The sequence below is a fragment of the Corylus avellana genome, chromosome ca4 (genome assembly GCF_901000735.1).
Source record: "Corylus avellana chromosome ca4, CavTom2PMs-1.0".
In the NCBI taxonomy this organism is placed as follows: Eukaryota; Viridiplantae; Streptophyta; class Magnoliopsida; order Fagales; family Betulaceae; genus Corylus; species Corylus avellana.
In genome coordinates, this window is record NC_081544.1 from 23,758,803 (window position 1) to 23,783,049 (window position 24,247).

General features: G+C 35.0%; 3 protein-coding genes across 4 annotated transcripts; 1 reads left to right on the top strand and 2 right to left on the bottom strand.

Moving 5' to 3' along the window:
- Positions 1-347: 347 nt before the first annotated feature.
- Positions 348-4,022, bottom strand: LOC132177527 (putative calcium-transporting ATPase 13, plasma membrane-type). The gene has a single exon (XM_059589891.1). It carries the CDS (start codon positions 3,722-3,724, stop codon positions 422-424), a length of 3,303 nt encoding a protein of 1,100 aa, XP_059445874.1. The 5' UTR covers positions 3,725-4,022; the 3' UTR covers positions 348-421.
- Positions 4,023-12,768: 8,746 nt separating this feature from the next.
- On the top strand, positions 12,769-16,655 carry LOC132178250 (uncharacterized). Its single transcript, XM_059590700.1, has 5 exons — positions 12,769-12,811; positions 12,892-13,095; positions 13,487-14,206; positions 14,286-14,486; positions 14,920-16,655. Exons 1-5 carry the CDS (start codon positions 12,769-12,771, stop codon positions 16,653-16,655), a joined length of 2,904 nt encoding a protein of 967 aa, XP_059446683.1.
- A 2,334-nt stretch (positions 16,656-18,989) lies between these two features.
- Positions 18,990-20,601, bottom strand: LOC132177528 (calmodulin-like protein 8). 2 transcript variants are annotated; one of them, XM_059589893.1, is made up of 4 exons: positions 20,417-20,596; positions 20,160-20,317; positions 19,962-20,042; positions 18,990-19,355 (listed from the first exon to the last, which is right to left on the bottom strand). In XM_059589893.1, the coding sequence occupies exons 1-4, from the start codon at positions 20,502-20,504 to the stop codon at positions 19,218-19,220; spliced, it is 465 nt and encodes a 154-aa protein (XP_059445876.1). In that variant the 5' UTR covers positions 20,505-20,596; the 3' UTR covers positions 18,990-19,217. The 2 variants fall into 2 exon arrangements, with proteins under 2 accessions (XP_059445876.1, XP_059445875.1); XM_059589892.1 differs by having other exon boundaries at positions 20,160-20,601.
- Positions 20,602-24,247: the final 3,646 nt, after the last annotated feature.

Sequence of the window (24,247 nt, forward strand, 5' to 3'; positions counted from 1 at the left end):
TCCCCTCACGAAAATTCCATGGACATACCGATTCTCTCACCAAACCTAAATCTCTTCTCCCTTGCCTTCAAGAATCTTCTCACATGAGACTCCCCATGTAAATTCAAACATAATACTTACATATCTGTTAAGCTATACAATGAGAGAAGTAATGAATTATAATAAACTAGACAATATCTTTTTCAAGATTCTAACTACAAGTTACATTCAAGTAGACAGTCGCAAAAAATATTATTGTAATTTGTAACTACCCTCAATGCATGATAAAAGATAAGTGAAAATTTTGTATTATTGAAAATATGACATCAATCCTTACATATACGATAAGCTATACAATGATAGAACTGAATAATTATAATAAAATACCAAATACTGGAACCGATAGAGTTAACAATAAGAAGTATTGAAGAAAAGCCCATGATCATATCTTTTTCATCTTTAGGTAGCTAAGAAATGGTCTTTGTGGAACAGGTATCCCCTTGACGATCCAACCAATTGGCCAAGATAGTGCTGAGATTCCAATGCATGCACCCCATTGCAACCAATTCAACCTTTCTGTATCTGCAAACTTCTTTAGAAACTCTACCATGACTACCTGAAGAACAATGGTTATCACGATGATCCCTAAAAACAATCTATTCTTGTGTATCCCCTTGAAGACGTTCTTCTTCTCAAGCTTCCGTGCATTAAATTCATTGAAGACTTGGCAAAGAACAAAAGTATTAAAGATTAAGGTGTCATTTACCTTCTCCGTCACACCAAAGATTGATTCACCTTTGAACTGAAGGGTCAAGAGGACGATTATTTGATACGAAGCTTGGGCTAAGAGGTTTCTCCACATAATGTTGGTGATAAGTGGTGCAGTCCGGCCCACAGGTGGTTTATCCATGAGCTCCTTGGTGGGTTGCTCAGTCGCAAGAGCGAGAGCACCCAACGTATCCATAATCAAGTTCACCCACAATAATTGCACTGCTGTTAAAGGGACTTCACCAGCTGAAACTGCTGCCACAAAGTTGATCACGAGAGCAGCAACATTTACGGTAAGTTGAAATTGGATGAACTTCTGGATGTTGTTATAGACACATCTTCCCCACTTTAGAACTGTGGCCACTGAAGCAAAATTATCATCCAAAATGACAATGTCTGAGCTTTCCTTGGCCACCTCGGTGCCTTGAATCCCCATCGAAAGTCCTATATCAGCTTCTTTTAGTGCTGGTGCATCGTTTGTGCCATCACCAGTAACTGCAACCACATGGCCTTTTTGTTTCAAGCACTCTACCATCAAAAGTTTGTCAAAGGGAGAAGACCTTGCCATCACACAAATTTTATCAACTTTCTCCAATCTTTCTTCTGGCGTGTAGTTTCTGAATTCCATACCTTCGACTACTGCTCCACTGACCATGTCTTGACCAAGCCTGAGTATCCCACATTCGGTGGCTATAGCTTTTGCTGTGAAAACATTGTCTCCCGTGATCATTTTAATGTTCACACCGGCATATTGGCAATCTTCCACAGCTTTCTTCACCCCTGGACGACATGGGTCCTTAAGTCCCACAAGTCCTAATAGGGTCAAACCATCTTCTTCTAGCCTTTTATTTCCTTGATATTCTTCTGAAACCTGCTTATGTGCAAATGCAATGCATCGGAGGCTGCTAGCTGCCATACCTTGAATAATTTGCTCAAATTTGATCTTTTCAGCATCATCAAGATCTTTTACAATTCCAGAAGCATCATAGTAACTTGAGCACATCTTCAATATCATCTCTGCTGCACCTTTCCAGTGTACCTGGATTGTGTTGTCTGCTTTTCTCCTCATAAGGACTCCACTTCGTTTCTTCTGGGAATTGAATGCTTCAACATAAAGAATCGTACAACTTTGCATCAATTGCTCCATTTCCATGTTTAGGTCCAAAACAGCCCATGAAAGAATTGCTTTTTCAGTGGGACTACCTGAAAACTCGATTTCAGATCCTGAATTAGGCATGTATACACTACCAGTTGTGTTTAAAGCAACTCCTTCCTGGACCAATTTGAGAACATATGGAGCAATTGATGAGTAAGAACCAGCTATAGCTGCAAAAGTTTCTTTCCCCAGCCAAAACTTTGTCACCTTCATTTGGTTGAGTGTGAGAGTGCCTGTTTTATCAGTACAAATGGTGGTGGCAGAGCCCATGGTCTCACAAGCAGAGAGCTTCCGCACCATTGCTTGATCAACCATCATTCTCTTCATGGAATAAGCAAGTGTGAGTGTAACTGCCAGTGGCAAACCTTCGGGAATTGCAACCACAACTATAGTAACAGCAGCAGCGACAATCCCCACCACAGCATTCACTATGTCATCAACCTTGGTCTTGTTACCATTGAACTCCTTATTTCCATTGTCATCTGTTGTATTTCCTGTGAAGTAGCGAACCAACAAGACTACGAGAACTAGGAAAGCGACTAGCAAACCAACTTTACCGATTGATGAGGTTAACTTGTTGAGGCGAGCTTGTAAAGGTGTTTGTTCGCTTGTGTCACGGCTGATTGAGCTCATCATCTCTCCCCAAGTTGTGTTCATGCCAACTGAAGTGACAAGCATCCGTGCATAGCCATCAGCCACCTTAGTACCTGAAACCAAAAATGGATGACTGCAATTTACTTCTACTTGGTCACTCTCCCCTGTCATGCTAGATTCATCCACTTGCAATGAGTGCCCGTCTAAGAATAGGCCGTCAGCTGGAACTTGATCTCCAATCTTTAAGCAAACAACATCTCCAACCACAATTTTAAATACTGAAATCTGTTGACGCCGTGCGGCTCTCACAACATCAACTTGGATATTGTTGCTGACTTTGGATAATTTGTCAAACTGTCTGTTTTGCTTAAAGTTGCTTATGGCAGAAACAGCAATGACAAGAAATATAGCAACAAATATGCTTCCACCATCATACCAACCTTCTTTGATTCCGTGTTCTTTAATGCCAAACGCAAGAGAAAGTGTTGCACAGCCTAAGAGGATGAAAATTGTAAGATCCTTGAAGGCTTCCACCATGAAATGGAAGAAGCTCTTTGTAGGCGGTCTTTTATATGTGTTGGAGCCGAATGCCTCGTGTCGGAGTGCAATATCTTCAACATCGCCTTCAATACCCAATTCAGCATTGGTATGAAGACTTGATGCCACTGCATCAACCCCTCCAAATTTTTGGAGCCAGTCAACATTTTTCTCTTTCACAAGTTGAATGAGACAATTTTGATCAATTTTGAACCTTTTGTCAGGTATGAGATCCACAATGGTGAAAGATGGACAGTGAGAAAGCTCAGGATTTTTGTTTCCGTGTAGAGAATGGAATTTGTGAATACTTTTCTCTTTCACAAGTTCAGCGAGAGGTTTGAGATTCATAATGTTGAAAGATGGAGAGCGTGAAACGTCAACATTTTGCTTCTCTGCTAGAGAATGAAGGTTGTCAACATTGTTCTCCATCACAAGTTCAATAAGACTTGTACGATCAATTTGGAAGCTATTGCTTGGTCTGAGATCCTTTGTGGTGGAAGGACAGCATGAAATCTTAGTATTTTTCTTTCTGGATAGAGATTCTGTAAAAAAAGAAAGTATGGTTCTAGAACAATAAATGGTCACAAAAGCAGAGTGCCATCTCTTGTTGGCTTGGCTGAGTATTTCTGGTACGTGAAGTAAAGTCTCAATGCATATGCTCTCCAACTTTGGTGGGAGAATTGTAGCCATTGGCTCAGGGAGGGAAAAAAGTTCACTGTAAAGATGATATGTGTAGGAAAGCAAGGAATTGACAATGTAGTAATAGAGATCAAATAAAAGCAGTAAAATACGAAGGATTCAAATGAGCAATACCTTTTATGAATGAATGGAGCAAAGTGAGGATAAAGCGCACAAAGGCTGGAGAATAGTAATGATATATGGAGATATGTTGCAGGATACATTAAATTGTGGAAGTCCTCTACATTTTATAGCTAAATAGCTTGGTGGTTTGGTTGTGTTCATGTCGTGTGGACAACTTTATTGATTAAGTTTTCAATGGGGGAAAGGAAGAAGTAATTGACTGATACTGATATATAGTAAAAATGAACTTTGAAATTTTTTGTGAGAGAAGTAAAAAAAATTGTTTTATGAGAGAAATGTGGACAGTTTTCATTGTTGGGTGATTGTAGTAGGTTGAAGAAAATAGAGAGTAAATCTGAAAGGTTAGAACATCTCTAGCAGATTAGGTAAAAGTTTCATATTAACTAAAATCTCCACTTTTTCTCCTTCAACAGATTTGCTAGAAGCTTCGTAAAATGCAACCTCCATCACTACTAAATAAATATTTTATTGATTTTCATTGTTTTTTTTTAGTTGTTTATTGTTTCTCTTTATCAAGAAAATAGAAAATATTTAAAAGGGGCGAGAATTAATATTAAAAAGGGGGAGATGACTTGCGCCGGGCTTTCCTCTCGGGCTAAGCAAAGAGAATGGAATGTACATTCGACGCGCAAAGCGGATCTTCTTATGAATTTCTTTGCATAGAGAATAATTATTTATTGGTCAAAATGGTTGTTTGTGGTTGGATTAAGATTTAATAGCCTTTATAGCATACTTCTAGGCAACTCTCTTGCCAATTGCATGGAAAATTAAATAAATAAATGAGTGGGGGTGGGTTTCAAAATTAGAATAATTTATTTTGAAATCTTGACAATCTCTCACATATTTCAAGTTTAAATTAACGACTTTGTTGGAAAAAAAAATTGCCCCAGTCAATAAGGTTTATTGCTGATAGGATGAACATTAATTAGTCGTTCAACTTCCTAAGACCAAGAGGAATAACTTAAGAATGCAGCAATTTCCACTTTCCATGAAAACGGATAGGAAAGAATGATGTAATTGTGTGCCAAAATACTAAGTTCTATTTGAAGATCTTGGGTTGAGTGTATCAAGTGAATGAAAAAAAAAAAAAAAAAAAAGGTATTTTGGTAATTTTGACACCTTTCATTAGGATTTAACGGAAAAACCTAATGGTTTGGTGACATTGCAAAAAATTAGAAGTTTAATATACTAAGTTGGGAGTTTTTAAATTTTTTTTGAGAGAAAGTAAGTACAAAAGTAATAAAAGTTTATGGGGTCGGGTTAAGCGAAGTTTTTCCTATAATCTCATTGAAAGATTCCTTACAATGGTATCAAAGTTGATAATTTAGTAAGACTCTTCTAGGATTTTTAATAATGAACTCACTTGAAGGGGGATATCAAGAGCTTGAATCAACTCAAACCAAAGCAACTATGCTAAAAGTGAGTTTCATATTTGTTTTTTCAACTGTACTAACAAAATGGGCGTTAAATAAATGATTAAATGATTAATAGCATGTTTGGGTGTGCATTTGAGGGGCTTAAAAGTGCGTTTTAACATTCAAAAAGTTTGTTTGAAGAAAAAAAAAAAAAATCTATTTGGTAAAAAAATGAAAACGCTTTTAAGTGTAAAAAAAGTACAAAAAAGGGTCAAAACGCATTTTTGGCAAAAACTTAAAAATGAAACTTTTACTAAAAAGCGATTTTTGACTTAAAAGCTTTATTTCTCAAATACAATCCTAAACATGCTCTAAATTTACCTCTTCCTATCGGCTTAAACTTTTAAAATAAGTGGCGATTTAACAATGGGAACATCATGTGAATAAATCCTAGAAGAATCAAATGTGACGAATTGCCACAAAGTATTTCCCATGAAAATTTCTAATGTCCTCATTCTATGATTGTCAATGCTTGTGTTGCATCTGCAATGTAAAACAAACATATATGCTGAAAGTGAAGGAAACTGGCACAGATATTGATGCAATTATATGGTAAGTTCATGCACTAGATTCCACAAAGTTCTCTTCCTTTTCCTCTCGATGAAAGGATGACAATGTAAAAACAGGGTAGAGTTTCAAAGAAAGGGTAGAGTTTCAAAGAAAAAGGAGTGCAGGATAGACATGGAAGCACTCCTGGATCTCAGGCTGCTTGAGGTTTCCCACCCAAGCCTGTAGACTTGACTTGAAGGCCTCATTTCTAAGGAGAAGTCTCAAAGGGATGCATGTGATCACATGATTCACATTGCTTCATTTAAGACATACATAATGCCAGCGCCGCCAAGCCTGAGCTTGCAGCCACCTTGTGATCATACGTACATAACTTGGAAATTCACATGCATGTTATAATTAGGAGATAAATATGAGAGTATTTTGAAAGAAACCTTAGGCTCCGTTTGTTTTGACGTAAAATGTTTTTCGTCAGAAAATATTTTCAACAAAAAATATTTTCTTGAAAAATGATTTCCTGTAAAACATTTTATGGTGTTTGGCACGTATGAAAAATCACAATATATAATATATGTCCCAACCAATTCTTAGAGGTGTCCTAACCAAGTCCCGCAAGGACTCCACTATGACTTGCCCGGGACCCGCCCAAACCCCGCCTAGACCCTATAGGGACCCGCCCAAGACCCAAAGGGAACATTTTTGTAATTTAGAGTTTAATATGATTTTCCATATAAACCAAATACCGTAAAATATTTTACAGGAAAATGTAGGGGACCCGCCTAATTTTTCATATATGCCAAATACCGAAAAATGTTTTCTAAGAAATCATTTTCTCGAAAATGTTTTCCATCGAAAATATTTTCCGACATAGGGTCCAAAGGGTTCCCAATTAAGTCTTGGCAGGGTCCCAGGCAGGTCTTAGACGAGTCTCGGTGGGGTCCAGGGTAGGTCCAGTCAGATCCCAAGCGGCTCCCGATCAAGTCCCAGTAGGGTCGCAATTAAGTTTCGGACAGGTCTTAGGCGAGTCCCGATGAGGTCCCTCGCAAGTCTGGTCAGGTCTCGGGCCGGTTTCGGTCAAGTCCCGGCGGGGTCCTGAACATGTCCTGGGCGGGTTCGGCGGGGTCCTCCGTAGGCTTGGGGGAGCCCTGGTGAGGTCCTAGGCAGGTCCGAGTGGGTCCCGATCAAGTCCCGACTGGGTCCTGGTCAAGTCCTAGGCAGATCCCGGGCAGGTCCAGTCGAGTCTCGGGCGGGCTCCAGTCAAATCCTGGTAGGGTCTTGGACGAGTCTTGGTATGGTCCTTCGATTTGAGAATGAGATGCTCAAACTCGGAAATTGATTTACGTTTTTAAAAAATGTAAACCTTTTTTGAAAATTAAAAAAAAAAAAAAAAAAAAAAATCGGTCAAAGGGAAAATATTTTTCGTTGACTATTATTTTACGTCACACCAAACACCCAAAAATACGAAAAACATTTTCCGAAAATTATTTTACGGCGAAACAGACGGAGCATTAGTATAATAAGGCCAACTCATTCTCTAGGAAAATGAGGAGGTTGCCTAAGGCCCCTTTGTGGAATAAGGCTCCAAATAGTAATAGTACAATTAAGTTTATTTTTATTTAAAAAATAATAATTATGATAAAAGAGGTTAGTCCATGCTTTTTAATTAATTAAGGCCCTAATTATGGTAAAAATAATTACACATAGTTGAATCCCAGAATATTGTGACTTTAGAGGGAAATAAAAAGAAAAATGGAAAATCACATTAATAACACTTCTAATAGAACAATACTCACATGATAGTTCCAATCAACCATAGAAAGAGAGCAGCACACAGAGAGCATAGGAGAATGGGGGGAGGGAATTACAACCCCCTCCTCCCTGCCCCCTTTCTTTTTTCTCCCTTCTCCCTCCCTTTTTTCGCCTCCACTATAGATCGATCAGGGCACATATGTCAATGGTCCTCGAGGTGCTTTTTAGCGGCACATGGCTGGCCGGCGGTGGCGCGTGGAATGCATGAGGGTGTTTTTGGGTTTTATTATTGTGTTTTCGTTGTTTTTAAATAAGAATGTATTATATCTAGATCTGCTTTTAGTAGCGATCTATGGAATGGAGTTTTATTCATTTTCTTAGGTTTTGCTTTTACGAATCCTTAAGAATAACGGAATTGATTTCCGATCAGTCTTTTGTTTTCTTATGGTTCTTTTTCTGAGAGTAAACCATAAACTGATGATGGAGAAGTTATTAATCATAAAGAAGAATTGTCATTATGATAAAGGCAGCGAAGGGGATTGTGATTGATAAAGCACTAATAACGGATATAGATAAAAAATAATAATAAAAATAAAATAAATAAAATAAAAAAGCCAGGGTATCAAGGACCTAGCAGCAGATAGAGACGTGATTTGTTGGAATTTTGCTGTACATCTGAAACTGATTGAGACAATGACTTTTCATAGATATTGTTTTATAATAGCCCAATAAGCTATTGTGTATGTCATAGATAATGTTTGAGTTGTGAAAATTTCAAATTATATCTTTGGCATTGTACGGAGCATTTTGCCCCATTTAATTGTTATATCAACGAAGAGATAATTCGTTCAAAAAAAAAAAAAAAACTTCTAACACAGTAACTAAACTCATAATTTTGCCTGAACTAAAATCAACACGTAACATAAGTCCGTTCATTAAAATAATGTTTAGAATAAGGTAATTTCATTTTGTTTAAATTAAAAATAAAAAAATAAAAAAAAATTATATGTAGCTTAACACAAAATTTGTCATCCATTTGAAACTAAAATGTCTCACAACATATACGAATTGTAAGTGTCATTTGGATAAAATTAAGAGTTAAAAGTGAGAAGAACAATTTTCAAATTAAAAAATATAAACTAGAAATTAAAATAAAATTATTTAATTAATATCTAAAGATAATTAAAAAAACAAAAGCCCTACTTATTGTCCTTTTAAACCTCAAAATCTATCAAGTCCGCCCTAAGTATAATATATCAAGAGACCCACTTAATAAAAAGAAAAATTTGGTTAAAATATCATGAGTTTCGCACAATTTCAATTTACTACCTCGGTTTTTAAATTCAACTTTTACTCCTTAGGTTTTTCAAGTTTTCACTTCACTCATTTCATCCAAAAGTAATTACATGGCACTAACTTGTAGTGACACATGCGCAATTTTGCCATGTCACGTGTGTATGTTAAAAGAATAATTTTATAAGAAATGTTTTAGTGCAATAAAAAGATCATTTTTTGCCCATAAAAAGCTTAGGTGGCAAGAGGCCATAGGTTCCATCCGTAGTTGCTGTGGCCTCACCCACTGATGAGCCTATGACCTCTTGCTACCTTAGACTTTTATGGGCCAAAAATGATCTTTTTATTGCACTAAAGCATTTCTCTAATTTTATACTTTATTAAAAAGTGCCAAAACTAATTACGTGGCACTAACTCGTTGAAACTATTGGGAGCATGATTCTCACAATTTTAAAATAACATATACATTAACTCTCACTTCCCTACCATAAACTTAGATATTTTTTCATTGGCCGAATCATAAGACTCATAACATATACAATAACAACCTCTTTAGGCTTTACCTTACCCTCATATAACATCTAAGATCCATGTATTACTACATATATTCCATTTAATCTTAGCTTTGAATAGGCTCTAATGAAGGAGTGCTCGCGCGGCTACTTTCAGCAAGGATGGCTCTACGTTTACTGTTAGAGAGTGACTGCACGAGCCACCCATCAGTTAGGAATATGGCTGTAAATAAACTAGTCCATTCTACAACCTGCTCGATACCCGCTCGATTTAACTCGATCCGAACTCGAGCTCGATATTATACAAACTCGCTAGTTACTGTAGAAACTCGCTCAATTAGTAGATGATACATACCTGACTCGCTCGAGAAAACTCGATAGGGGCTCGCGAGCTTAGCTCATTTAAAGCTCGACTGGCTTGTTTGCCCGACTCGTTAGCTCGTTCATATATATAGATTACTAGCTTCTTTTTTTCTTCAAGTCTAATTATATAGTATACGTGTTCTATGGTTAATTAGTGATACATAGTATACTATATTTATAACTTGCTCACATTATATATATACTATAGTTTCTATTTTATATATATATATATAGTAGCTTCTTCTTTTTTTTCTTCAAGTATAATTATATATTATACTTGTTCTATGGTTAATTAGTGATACAAAGTATCCTATATTTATAACTTACTCACATTATACATATACTATAGTTTCAATTATCTAGTTATATATAATAATATATTGCTAATTTGCTATGTATATATTATAGTTATATGCTATATTGTATAATATGTCTTATATAGTTACGTATTATATATTTATACTATAGATAAATGTCTAGATGTTGTTTTAAAATTTGAGCTTGAACTCTGCTCGGATTATATATTAAAGAATTTAATAGTGTAGCTCGAGCTTGAGTTGAGCCTAACTCGGCCGAATAGCATTCTCAATGAGCTCGCCCGGGCTTTTAACGAACCAGTCTTGAACACACATTTCATAGCTCAGCTCGAATAAGCATCTTCATAAACGAACTAGTCTTAAAATCCTAAAACTTGACTCGGCTCGGCTCGATTGCAACCCTAGTTAGTAGTGGTTGCACAACCTACCCCTTTCGATCTACTTGCAATGCAAACCGTTCTCACCAACGGGAGTGGTCGCTCCCCTTGTGAGGTGGAGGGGTTCCCACCTTTTTTCTTTTCTTTTTTTCTTTTTTTTTTCGCATTCAGATATTATTTTAATATATAAAAATAAATTTTTTAACATGTGACATTTGACGTTGCAAAACTACTTATATGGCATTAACCACATTAATGCCGCGTAAACAGTTTTGGATGAAATAAGTGAAGTGAAAAACGTGAAAAAGAATTTAAAAACCGAGAGGGTGAATTGAAATCCTTCCAACACAAGAAGTTTTAACCAAATTTCCCTTGATAAAAAACTAAAGGTTGAGGGCCTGTTATTTTACATTAACTAAATGCAAGGCTTGCTTATACTTAAACACGCGTATTCCAACAGATATTACAATTTTTAGCATACTTTTGTTATAGATTATGGGGCTACTGGGTGTCAAGCCACACATATAACACAATCACTCTTTGTGAATTTGGTGTGATGCCCAGCTATTTGTATCAAAAATTATACTTAACATCACAATTAATTTTGCTAACATGTCGATTTACCTGGTATTTTGTGTTATTTTGGCTTTTATCCTGTCGGTTTACTCTTAATTTCTCTGTTGTTCTTATATGATGGTCCTTTTGTATGTTCACCCAGGATCTCTCTTCTCAGACTACATGTGTTTTTTTTTTTTTTTTTTTTTTTTTGAAGATCAGAAAATTAGTTCAAGAGTTACAAGAAAAAGAAGGTCACTGCTTCAGATGGATGCAATATGGTATAATCATTTCCATGGCTAATTTTTAGTTTAAAAATGTGTAGTGGATTTCCACCAACTTTTCTTTTTGTTCATCTACTTATAAAAGGGAGAGGGAGGGTCCAACTGATTAACTTTTGAGCAGGTAGACAGGTAGGGAGTTCCAAAGAAAAATGCTCAGCTATGATGAAGTTAGACTTAAAAATATAGCTGCTTCTACCCACCCAGCATCTACAATAAGCTTTTTAGACCAGGAAATCTTCAACAACAGACCCACCTGTTCATGGCCTTATCAAAGCCATGATTCCATACCCATGGCAAAAGCAACAATCACCTAAACCAATAGTTTAATATTATCTTGTTACATCTCTAGTTGTGCTTTAGATTCCATCCATATGCTATGAGTCTTTTTCCATTAGCTTCCGTTTATTTCGGCATAAAATATTTTTCGGTGTTTGGCTTGTATAGAAAATTAGCGACGAGCAGTGGTGGATTCCGACGAATTGAAAATGGCTAACAACTTCAGGCGACTTCCAGTAATGGATTCCGATGGACTGCAAGTCTGCAACCTCTAGCGGTGACAGAGAATGAGCTGCAAGAGAAAGTGCATGCAATAAGAAGAAGCTCAAACTCAAAAAAAAATTGTTTATAGTTTTAAAAAAAGAAAAAGAAAAACCATTTTACGAAAATTAAAAGTTTTTCTAGTCAACCGAAAATGTTTTCAGTTTGACCATAATTTTTAGTCATACCAAACACCTTAAAAATAGGAATAATATTTTTCAAAAAACATTTTACATCGAAAGAAATAGAGCTTAAGAGTCTTTTCCCCATACAAATACTTCCATCCAAAAATGTAGGTAATTTGTTATAGATGGACCTTTCCCTATTGTACTTTCCCATGTCCTTGAACAACACAAGACCTTTATGGACCAACTTTTTTGCTTTCAAAGAAAAAATTTATCCAATCGTTTATAGTACTGATGAAGATCATGTGCTTATAAAAAGCACAACACCATGCCGCATAATTAAAAGTCTTGGTTAGAGTGGCCTAGATATTCCTCAAAGGATGCCTTGCCTGGCCAAAGGTATAGTAATTAGGAATTTAGCAGAACATAATCATATGGGCAGCCCACTAATCATGGGCTACACAAGGCACATTGAGTCGCCAACAAACAACTTTATTTAGTTAACAATGTCCCCATGGATACTATATATATATATATATATAATTCATCATCACAGAATGTCAATGTCAGATAAAGAAAAGAGATGACCCAATGAGGCTTATGCTTTAAGCAATGCCAGTGAAGTAGATGTTTTAATCTAGTGTTAATGATCTGGCAATCTCAAAGGAATGAAGCTGTCCTCAAATGTTTATAGCTATATACATGTGAATATCATCATCCTTGTCATGGTATGGAGTTCTTAGAGTTTCACATTTTTCAATTTGAAGTGTCTTTTAAGTTATATTACTACTGCTACTGAGAGACACCAGCCCTTGTATTTGTTTTCTCTTTACTCGATCTTTTTGCTTCATTATATTGCAGGAGTTGGCAAAATAGACATGGGCAATGAGATGGGGAACAATAACACATCTGGTCTAAAAGGTAAGGCAATTTGTAAGGTCATTGGTAGTTTTCTTTAGTGTTTTTTTTTCTTGGTTGTCTACATCATATTGCTTGTACAGATGCAGAAGAAGATAACACAAATGCAATAGATTCCAAAAACTTGTGGAACAAGGCTGCTGATGCAGACAATGTTAGAGGAGAAAATCAGACAGTTCCAACACCTGAAGCTAAAGATTTGCACGAGAAAGTAACAGGGTTGGCTTTAGATGATCCAACAGGAGCAAAAGATCGTCATATTGAAAATGAGAGACCAGGTGGTGAAGGTTGGTAATTTTGTTCTTATTTATAACTGTTAAATTATCACTTGTCTCAAAAGCTTAAACTGATAAGAATAAGTAAATCACCTAATTAATATTAATTCTTACACTCCCCCTCACGTGTGAGCTCCAACTCTTTCTCAACAAGCGAGGTTCAACACTTAGAATATTTAACTAAAATAGAGTAAATTGTGAAGTCAGAATTTGAAATCTTGACTTTTGTTCAGATACCATTTTAAATTACCACTTGTTCCAAAAATTTAAGTCGATAAAAGTAAGTAAATTTAATCATCTAATTAATATTCCAACAATAACCCGTGCTTATATTCATCAACCTTTTCCTGTTGATCAATTGAAAAAGTCTATAGACTTTAACTTTGGCCTCTTGCTTCTATAGAGCAAGAAGAAAATGAAGTTCATCCTCCCACTGAATCTGCAAAAGCAGTAATGGAATCAATTGAAGCAAGCAGTCAAACTAATGAAATCAGACCAGCTCCTTTGCAAAAAGATTCAGAAATTCATCCTCCTACTGAATCTCCAAAAACAGTAATGGAATCAATTGAAGCAAGCAGTCAAACTAATGAAAGCAGATCAGCTCCTTTGCAAAAGGATTCAGAAATTCATCCTCCTACTGAATCTCCAAAAGCAGTAATGGAATCAATTGAAGCAAGCAGTCAAACTAATGAAATCAGACCAGCTCCTTTGCAAAAAGATTCAGAAGTTCATCCTCCTACTGAATCTCCAAAAGCAGTAATGGAATCAATTGAAGCAAGCAGTCAAACTAATGAAATCAGACCAGCTCCTTTGCAAAAAGATTCAGAAGTTCATCCTCCTACTGAATCTTCTAAAGCAGTAATGGATTCAATTGAAGCATGCAGTGAAAATAGTGAAAGCAGACCAGCTCCTTCGCAAAAAGATCCAGAAGTTCCTCCTCCTACTGAATCTCCTAAAGCAGTAATGGAATCAATTGAAGCATGTAGTGAAAATAATGAGATCAGACCAGCTCCTTTGCAAAAAGATTCAGAAGTTCATGAAAAGACAGAAGAGTCCATTTTGGAGGAGATTCTATTGGTGACAAGTGATCATCAGCGTGAGAAGCAAGCTTCCATGAATGAAGGTTAGTATACTCAATCTAGCTAGTTTTAAAGAACCTTATTTCAATTCACAGATTTCAATTTGGCCTTTTTCTTCTATAGAGCAAGAAGAAAAAGAAGTTCATCCTCCTGATGAATCTTTAAAAGCAGCAAAATCAATTGATGCATGTGGTGAACACAATGAAATCGAACCAGCTCCTTCACCAAACGATTCAGAAGTTCATGCCATAGACTCAAATTTGGAGGAGAATCTATTGGGAACAAGTCATCATCAGCTTGAGAAGCATGCTCCCATTAGTGAAGGTCAGCATAGTCGGTCCAATAATTTTGAGTAACCTTATCCTGTCATTCATGTTAGATTTTGAATTATTTTTCACTGCTTCTTTATATTTCATATTAGTACTATCACTAAGAGAGTGTTTGGGATTGCATTAAAAGGAGCTTAAAAAGAACTTTTGATACATAAAAAGCTGATCCAAGAAAAAATAGATCTGTATGACAAAAAATTTTAATAAATAATTCTTTTTTTTTTTTTAACTTTTTTGCTTTGCCCAAAATTGCGTTTTGGGGAACCTTGAAAATAAGGCTTTTCCTAAAAAGTTCTTCATGATTTTCTATAGACAAAAACTCTATTTCCCACCATAATCCTAAACAGGCTCTACGCCATGTAAATGTATAAACATAACAAAAAAACTGACTCAAGACTTTTGTGTTTGTTTGCTGCAAACTGCAACAGAGGAAGAGAGGATCAGAAATTCAAATTTTAATACTAAATCTACACCACGTGAACCAGAACCTCAACAATCTTTTCATTTAGATTCCGATCAACATGATTTGGATGAAGTTAATGCTAACCTATCTGAAGAAGATAGCAGTGGAAATGAGGATTTTGTAGGGTCTAGTTTAAAATGTGCTAGTGAGGAGAATAGTCACTTTTTAGGCCCTGACATATCAAACAATCTGAGTAACAATCCTGTTGTGGAAAAGAAAATGGGCGAATCGTTTGTAAAAGAAGTACCATCCCAAGAAGAAAAGATGTCATACAGTGAGAATAAGCTAGGGTTTGATTTGAGCAGTTTGACAACAAGAACATCAGACACTCCAAGAAGTGTTGGGAACAAATCCAATAAGGAGTTATCTATCAAGGAAAATTCAATTAGGAATGATTCCTTGAATTTACAATTTGAAAATGTTGTGCTGGATGATTCATTAAAATCCCATCAAGAAGTTTCTGAGCCGGAGGACAAATGCATGGTTCTTACTGAAGAAACCAAAATAATAGGAAGTGGATCAGAAATTGAAGAGACGCCACATGAGTACAACCCAACTCAGTTCTGTGAAGAGCCAGTGAAAGAACCAAAGCCTGAAGAAGCAGATGGATCCCAATCAGAATTCAAGAAGGTTGGGACTGAAAATGAGGACTATGAAATGAGAAGCCAAGTTGATATTTCTAGTAATCTCAGGAGTACTACTACAAAAGGCTGTCAAATTGAGGAGGTAAAGGTTGCTGAGAATGCTTGCCAAGTTGGTGTGTTTGTTAGCAACCAGAATAAGGCTTCTGATGGACACCACAAGGACTCAGAACTAGAGCTTCTGGTGGTTTCTGAACATGGAACGGATCCTATTCCAGCAGAGTTGGTTGTAACAGATTGCAGATGTGAAGAGGAGCAACCGGAGGAGAAGACAATTGTGGAAGAAATAGAGGGCAAAGCAGAAGCTTCATATGCCACAGTGACTGATACAGAAGGAAGCAAAACCACAAAACAATGTCTGTCTCAACCACTTCTGATTCAGCAGGCAGAAGCTTTTCTCTCACATTTTTCTGCTTCTATTCCAAGCACCTCTGAACCAACCCCCGAAGCAAAAAAATTAGAGACAGTAACAGAAACTACATCTTCAGCAAGCAAGTCCAATGTTGAAGGGGTGAGAGGTGAAGAAGTATCTGCATTTGCAACAGGTAGTTTGAAAAGGCATAGCACTGAAACAAATCCTGATAACATGAACACTCATGTTCAGCTGCGAAAGTCCCAAAGTTTTGATTTTGATCTCCGAATTGAAGCAAGAGGAAAAGAGTCAGATCAAACCCCACTACTCTTTCAGGATAAGGCTGCAATGGAGAGCAGCTCATCGAAGCAGGCTGATGTTAGCCTTGGAAACCCAGTTGTTTTGCATGTTGGATACAACCAAGAAGCCTTACAGTATCAATTCAAGGCCATGGAGGAGAAGGTCATCACATTGGAAAGAAGTGATTCTGAGAAGTCAAGAACTCCATTCATAGGGTTCTTGAAAGAAGAGAAGGAAGAAGAAGCTCAAATTGTTGTCACACCACAGAAACAAGAAGCAACCAGAGAATTGTGCAACTTGTCTAGTAAGGAAGCTGCATCAACTCCACGGCCTAAAGGTAAAGAGAAGCGCAAGCCCAGGTCTTCCTTCTTTAGCAACTGCATGTGTTGTGCCACAATGATTAATTAACTACCTTCATAAATTAATCAATTTCCAGTTTCTTTTTTGATTTGTTGTGGTGGGATTTTCTTTCCGACTCAAATTTCTTTTTTCTTTTTTTCTGAAAAATGGAGTTTTGATCCGGAGACGCTATTGGTTTGTTTGTATATTGAGGTAGACCAGCAAAGAGGGTCCATTGTTTGTATTTTTTTTTTTCTCCTCTTCCCTCTTCTATGGACTTACTATATTGTGTAATTCTATTCTTTTTGAATTATTATTTATATATATATTATGAGGAGAGAATTGATATGATTTGAAGAAGCAATTGTCACTGCCTTCGACTGTAATGTAAGTCATTATTTGTAGTACAATGATATTGAAAGCTTGAACTTGAAATATTATGTTCCATCACTATGTCTTCATGTACTGCTTCTTTTTTTTTTGACCAACTTAGCCATTACAATAAAATAAAATAAAACTACAAAAGAAGGGATGGGATCGACCCCAACAAACACCCCCATTGGAAGACACTTACAACAACAGTAATAAGGCCGATGAAACAGTGTTTTTTGGGTCTTGCTATTAATTTGGCCCAGGTTTTGTTTCAAGTTAAAGAGACGGGCTTCTAATAATTTGGCACTACAAAGTGGGCTTGGGCTGATTCCTTCGAGCTCGTTGAGCTTCTTGTGAGCTTTGAGGGCTTCAGTTTTGGACTCTATCTCCCATTTCATGCAATATCTCCAAATCACTCTTTGGCTAAAGGAGGCGACCGAGTCACACTCTAACCAAATGGAGGGAATGGCCCAACCACTTTTAAAGCATCCTTTTTAGCAAAGGAGGTAATTGAACCATCCTCTCACCTAAGGGAGTGAGTGGTCCAACCACTTCTGAACCATCCTTTTTAGTTGAGGAGATTGTTCCGAACCACCAATCACCCAACTCAATTTTTTTTTTTTTTTACATTGTTGGTGCAATATAAACCGTTCATCCAAAATAAACCGTCAAAAATCTATTGCACTCCAAGTATTGCATGAAATCTAAATTCAACCCACTTGAAACTTCAACAAAACCTAAATATCTTGTTTTTTTTTTTAAAAAAAAAAATTAAATTAAATTTAAAAACTAAAACCAACTCATATAAGGAGCTAAATATAAATTTTCCCAATTATTATATGATATACAGGGCTTCGAGTCGGTCACAATCATAAATATTGATTGTACTATTTTAAAAATGCCCCATACTTGAAGGTATGAGTCTCAATCTTTGAAAATGTTTTGTATCAAAATATCCTGCGCCCAGACGCGCAATCCCTGAGAAAGGAGTAGAATAGCAATGCGTGTGTGCTTCCATGCTTTCACATCAACAAAATCCAAGAAAGATTACGAATCCTTCAACGCGGTTTTGCAGACTTGCAAAGTGGACTTCCATGCCCAAATATTGGAGCAATAAACAATATATATATATATATATATATATAATAAAATTCTCAAAAACGTTATATAATTTTTTAAGTTATTTTATATATATAGTGGTTTGAGAATGTTTAAAATTGAAGGTGCTGAAGAGCATTGAATGAGAAAAATATAAAGTTAACTTGGCATTTATAAGGTCCAATGCACATAAAACAATATTTAGGTGTTTGCACTTGTGTGTATACTCTAATATAATGCACGATAATAGGCACTTTTGTGGTGCCAAATGGTCAGGATCGTTCAATTTAGTGATTTGATCTGAACCATATGATACTTCTTATATAGAACCAATAGTGGATTTATTGGATCAAATCAACTTTAATCTAATAGTTATTATTGAATAATTGTGGATAATTATTTAATCTAATGATCTGAATTAAATGTTTGTTAAGATCTGGGCTTAAAAAATTTACTATGAAAAGCGACAATTGAATCTATCCCCCATCAAATTTAAGGTTCGAATTCTTTTGAGTGCAAACAGTTTTGTGTGCCTATTCTTACCCAATCCATATGCATACATATACATAATTGTAAATTAAGTGTTTGTTAAAAATTTAATATAAAAGGCGACAGCTGAATCTATTTCCTATCGAATTTAATGTTCGAATCCTTTGGAGTGCAAATAATTTATTAGCGCCATTCTTTTCCGATACGTTTGGAGAGGGCGGTTTGCATGGGTCCAAAATTAATGAATACACGAAGTGGTCCTTCCCGTCGTTACAAATAAATAAAAAATCGTGGCAATTATGCATATACATATCCCAACCATTGATCCTCGGTCAAAGTCAAACCTTTAAAACCAGAAGTTGGAGAAATTTCACATCGGCATAACTCCTATGAGCTGGAGGATAAGGAAATTTAATTTAATTTTTTATATATATAAAATAAAAAATAATGGAGCCACATTAATTCTTATTTGAAGCATATAACAATAATCAACTAGGAATGAAAGAATACACTTTTAATCAAACAAATCAACGGCAGAGAGGGTAAAGACTAGTCATTCTAATTCTTGGGTCATTGACATCAACGGCTACAATAACAGCACGTCAAATAATCACACTTATTTCTTTTTGGGGCTTCATAACTAAATGAATTTGAATAAGTCTTCGATCATATTCATCCTATGGTCATCATCATTTTGACAAATTCTTCGTAGTTGACTTGTCCATCACCGTCCAGATCAGCCTCCCTGATCATCTGCTCGACTTCCTCATCCGTCAATTTTTCCCCCAGATTGATCATTACATGCCTCAACTACACAGAAATAAAAAAAATATATATTTAATTTTTTTTTTAAAAAAAAAAAAAAGCTAGATTCTCTTAGTTGTCTTAATTAAAAAACATTGCTAATGTTCAGTGCATGCAGAAATGTACAAGGTATTATCATGTAGGTGTATCCATATAAATTAATCTAAACTATAGGTGAAACATTTTTAAAAAAAAAACATTTAATTTATTACACACGATTGTACATTTAGGATATTTTAATATTAATCATTTCCCAGAAGGAAGATGTTTTCCATGATATATTCTGTAAATTAAGGAAGACTGTGACACTTCATTGGGGAGAACTTGTTTTGGAAACATGCTATGCTATATATGTTAGAATTTTCTAAGGTCAACACAGGCGGCAAGAAAAATAAGAACAATATAGCAGCAAAAAGAGGGCTTTTCTCATTAATCCAATACAAACCCGTTTATTTAAATGAGCCAGATTAAAGGTAACGTATATAGTATTACTTTACCATATTGATACGATTCAAACCCGACACACAAATACGAATTCTCACTAACATTATAATCATTAACATGTTAATGAACTAAGTATATATATACATACATATATATATATGTATATACCTCATTAGCTGATATATACCCATTTTGGTCCTTGTCAAACACTTTGAAGGCCTCTTTAAGCTCCTCCTCAGCATCAGTTTCCTATGAGAAAAGAGCAAAATGGCTAAACCATGGTTGTTGTTTAGAACAAAATCACAAAAATCAACAGTTTGAAAATTACCTTTTTAAGACGAATTTGATATGGTTAATTAAGTTTACCTTCATTTTCTTGGCCATCAAGTTTAAGAACTCTGCAAACTCTATTGTCCCGTTCCCATCAGCATCAACTTCGTTTATCATGTCCTGAAGCTCCTCCTCCGTCGGATTCTGATCCAACGACCGGATAACGGTCGCCAATTCTTCAACAGTAATGCAACCTACACAATCAAAAAAACATGTTCTATATGTATAAATATATATCTTTATATGGCTATAGAAGCATAAATTGAAGATAAACAGAACAGAGAAATGCCCACCATCTCCATCCTTGTCAAACAGACAAAATGCTTCCTTAAACTCAACAATCTGTTCTTCACTCAGAGCATCTGCCATGGCGTTTGTCATGGAACCGAGCTTTCGCACAGAGAGAGAGAGAGAGGGGGAGAGAGAGCGAGAGAGAGAGAGAGAGAATGTTGAGAATAGCTCAAGCTTAGCTGGGCTTTATGTAGAAGTCTAGCATGGAAAGTGTAGCACAACTTCTATTTATTTTCCAATTAGTGGTATTAAACAAAGTTAAAACACCTTAAAAAGAGTCAAATTAAGCTTATGACTCTAGTTTTGATTTATAGTCGTGGCTTTATTGTTAAATTGGGGGGAAAAAACAAGAGGAAATGAAAGTAATTATTATTTAATCAAAGTTTTATCTGGTTGTCTGTATAATTATGAGTAAATATAATGTAATAAAATGAGGACAGCTGTAAGGGTTTGGTTTTTGGGAGACAAAAAGCATTCAAAGAGTAAGACGGAGACTGAGAGGTTATGGGGAAGTGTGTACTTTGGTTTCACACTTTCACGCCCCAAAGAGCACGCTGCGTTGCTTGCACGAGATTTATAATAGTTTCTAAGCTCTGTCCACCCTCTTAAACTATGTTTGTGATATATATATATATATATATATGAAATCCTTCTTTTGAGAACCACCGAGATTTCTTTTTGATGAGTTAGAGGAGTAATGTTATAAATCTCTTTTAAAGTTTTTTTAAAGTTTGTTTGAAATTGTGTTTGAAAAATAGAGTTTTTAAGTTAAAAAATATTTTTGGAAAAAGCTTTATTTTTAAGATTTTGTCAAAAGTGCGTTTTGACCATTTTTAGGCTTTTTGAAACCTTAAAAGCGTTTTTTATTATTTTATTAAACAAATACTTTTTTCTTCAAACGGACATTTTGAGTATTAAAAGTATTTTTAGGCCCCTCAAACGCAATCTCAAACAGGTTCTTAAAGTCGTCTCAAATGTGATGTGATTTTCAAAATTACCAATAGATCAAAAGTCAATAAATTACATCTCAAATTCAACGGTAATTTTAAAAGTCACATCACATTTGGAATGATTCTAAAAAGACTCTAAGAAAACTTATAACATTACTCGAGTTAGAGCTAGGGTCAGCATTTCGTGTTATATATATATATATAGGTTTTATTTAATTAAACGAGTCATGTCCATTTGTGAGTATAAGACGTCAAACTTAACTTGACCAATTTAATTGAACTGATCATACCCATTAATCTTAATTTACCAATTTTGAATTGGATTCGTATCAGATTTAAGAGTCATGCGCTCTAATTAGAAGTATAGGTTTTACAAGTAAAAAAAAAAAAAAAAAAGTATTATTTAGAACCTGTTTGTGGTTGCATTTAAAAAATAGAGTTTTTAAGTCAAAAATAAATTTTTAAGCATTTGTTAAAAATGTATTTTGATCATTTTTAGAATAAAAAAGTCAACCAAAAAAATATATATTTAAAAAAAAATTTACCAAACAAGCTGACTTTTGTTTGACACGATAAACTAGAATTATTTTCTTAACTCAATTTTTTTTAAATATTATCCTTCTAACACTAACACTAAAAAAATAAAAAATAAATAAAAAATGTAGCATTTTCCCATGCAAAGAGGAAGGTGGGGGAGTATAAGGTGATAAATGGTGTAGACAAAGGAAATAAATGTGCTTGGCTGTCTACGCGGTTTCCTTTTGTGTTATTTGAGAAAATAAACATGCCACCTATTTTTTAATGAAACCGTACAGTAGTACAACGAATAGGGAGTGATTAGTCTTACACAATCAATTACTTCTTGATTGACAAGAATAACACGTGGCAGAGTTATAGTCATGGATTGGACTTTCAACCTTCAAAAGGAGACTAGGAAATTAGAGAGGGCTTTTGAATCCGATTTAGGGGTTGGATTTCGATGAATTATAAATACAATACAAGAAGCCTATAATAATTGCATATATATATATATATATGCTAGATAGAGATGTATCTATTGAAGAATCCGACACATGCATCCTTGATCCTCGAGTAAATTTAATAATCTTTTTCTCCGGACGATTGAAGTAAAAAATCAATAATGTTTAAATGTTTAATGATGGTCACATGATGAGTTGCTTTGCACGATTGATATGGGGTGGGGTCGTTTCTTTGTATTTAAACTAATTCAAATCCATTGAATTAATCTATTGTTTGATTCTAAACACATAGTCCATGCATGCTCTTGACATTTTCTTGTCTTGTAGATCGGAAGAGGACATGAGAAATTGTTCATTGTCACGGAAATGATGTAATTTCGACACGAAAATGATCTAATTTTGGTACCATGAATCCAACATTCTCCTCAACTCAAGCTTATACAACCTAGAAATCCCACTTGATTGGGGTGGCTTGCTACCCCAACAAAGAGTGTGGCTTGTGCAGCCACCCCTTTGGTTGGGGTGGCCGCTCTCTCTTATCGATTTCTAATTTTTTATTTCTTTTACAGAATAAATATTTTTTTAACTGACATGATAAGATAGCTTATATTGTAGATAAAAAAGTAAAAGAAAAACACAAAATTAAAGAAATTAAAAATCAAATTTAAAAGCAATGGAATAAATTATAATTATGTGATTGCTCAATAAATTATTATCATCAAAATCAACTCCTTGAGCACTTGGGTCGCATTCCAAAACGGAAACCTCTCGGTAGAAATATACGACGAGATATAATATTATGAAAGAAGGAAGAGAGCAAAAGCAAAGAAAAGGGACGGAATATTAGAGCAACACCTTAAATAAAATTAAAGTACATAAATTTGTATCCAATGCTATGTAATTATAGAGAAGCTAGGAATAGCAAACAAGAAACCCTAGACTAAATAAATCTTAAAAATGATATAAATTATTCTAACACTCTTCCATTCCATGTCCAACCATTATTAGAACCTTCCCAAGACTTCAAAGCATACCCCAAAGAGTTGAACCATTCCTAAGACCTATTCAAAAGGTTGAGAAATTTCTAAGAAGATGATTTTGGTCTTTGTAATTTCGCCAAACCCTAGAAGTGGTCTGTGGAATTTATGTGAACTTTTCACTTTATTAAATTATTTCCCTCATGTTACAGCCCATCCTTCCATGAGACTGAAAAGATATTGCACTGACTTTGATTACCCTTACAAGTTACAAGTGAAAGTTTTTGTGAGAAAATAAATAAATAAATAATTGAGCCTGCTGTGGATAAGTTGGTTATATGCCACTTGACCCACAATTGATTGAATTTATTTCAATTAGAGTAGTTATTATGTGGTTTCTCCGAAGGAGGGAGGGATTAAGTATGCTGAGTTTTATATATATATATATATAGCTTTCTTGTCACGTTTAGTAATTAAAATAAACTCTTGAAATAGAATAACTATTCTTATGAAATAACTATATGTTAATTTGATTGGACTTCATTTTTAAGAATAGTTATTTTTATTGTCGTGGGAATAATTATTATTCCCTTCCAAAGAGAAATACTTATTCCTTGAGGAACAAAAGTTCTTCTTCTTCTTTTTTTCTTTTTTTTTTTTGCAAACCTTATTTGGAAAAAATAAAATAAAGAACCAGAAAAACACAACCTTTTATAGGTGTCTGGCTACCAAATTTTGTTTGTTTTTTTTTTTTTTTTTTTAATAAATATTGGGTATTTTAATAATTTTGATTCAATTCTAGTGATAGAATATGTGTTGACACTAAAATAAAATATTATGTATGGTCATTCTATTCCAACTTATTGTATTCTCATTAATAACTATTCTTATTTCTAATGAAATGATCATTCATGTCTTTAGTGTTA

What these genes read in the sequence shown, in the direction of transcription:
- LOC132177527 (XM_059589891.1), bottom strand. Translation starts at nt 3,724, where the DNA reads ATGGCTACAATTCTCCCACCAAAGTTGGAGAGCATATGCATTGAGACT.
- LOC132177528 (XM_059589892.1), bottom strand. Translation starts at nt 20,504, where the DNA reads ATGACAAACGCCATGGCAGATGCTCTGAGTGAAGAACAGATTGTTGAG. An exon ending in TGATGGCCAAGAAAATGAAG is followed by an intron (nt 20,043 to 20,159) that starts GTAAACTTAATT and finishes CTTTTCTCATAG; the next exon opens with GAAACTGATGCTGAGGAGGA. An exon ending in GGTATATATCAGCTAATGAG is followed by an intron (nt 19,356 to 19,961) that starts GTATATACATAT and finishes ATTTCTGTGTAG; the next exon opens with TTGAGGCATGTAATGATCAA.
- LOC132178250 (XM_059590700.1), top strand. Translation starts at nt 12,769, where the DNA reads ATGGGCAATGAGATGGGGAACAATAACACATCTGGTCTAAAAG. An exon ending in TAACACATCTGGTCTAAAAG is followed by an intron (nt 12,812 to 12,891) that starts GTAAGGCAATTT and finishes TTGCTTGTACAG; the next exon opens with ATGCAGAAGAAGATAACACA. An exon ending in GCATGCTCCCATTAGTGAAG is followed by an intron (nt 14,487 to 14,919) that starts GTCAGCATAGTC and finishes AAACTGCAACAG; the next exon opens with AGGAAGAGAGGATCAGAAAT.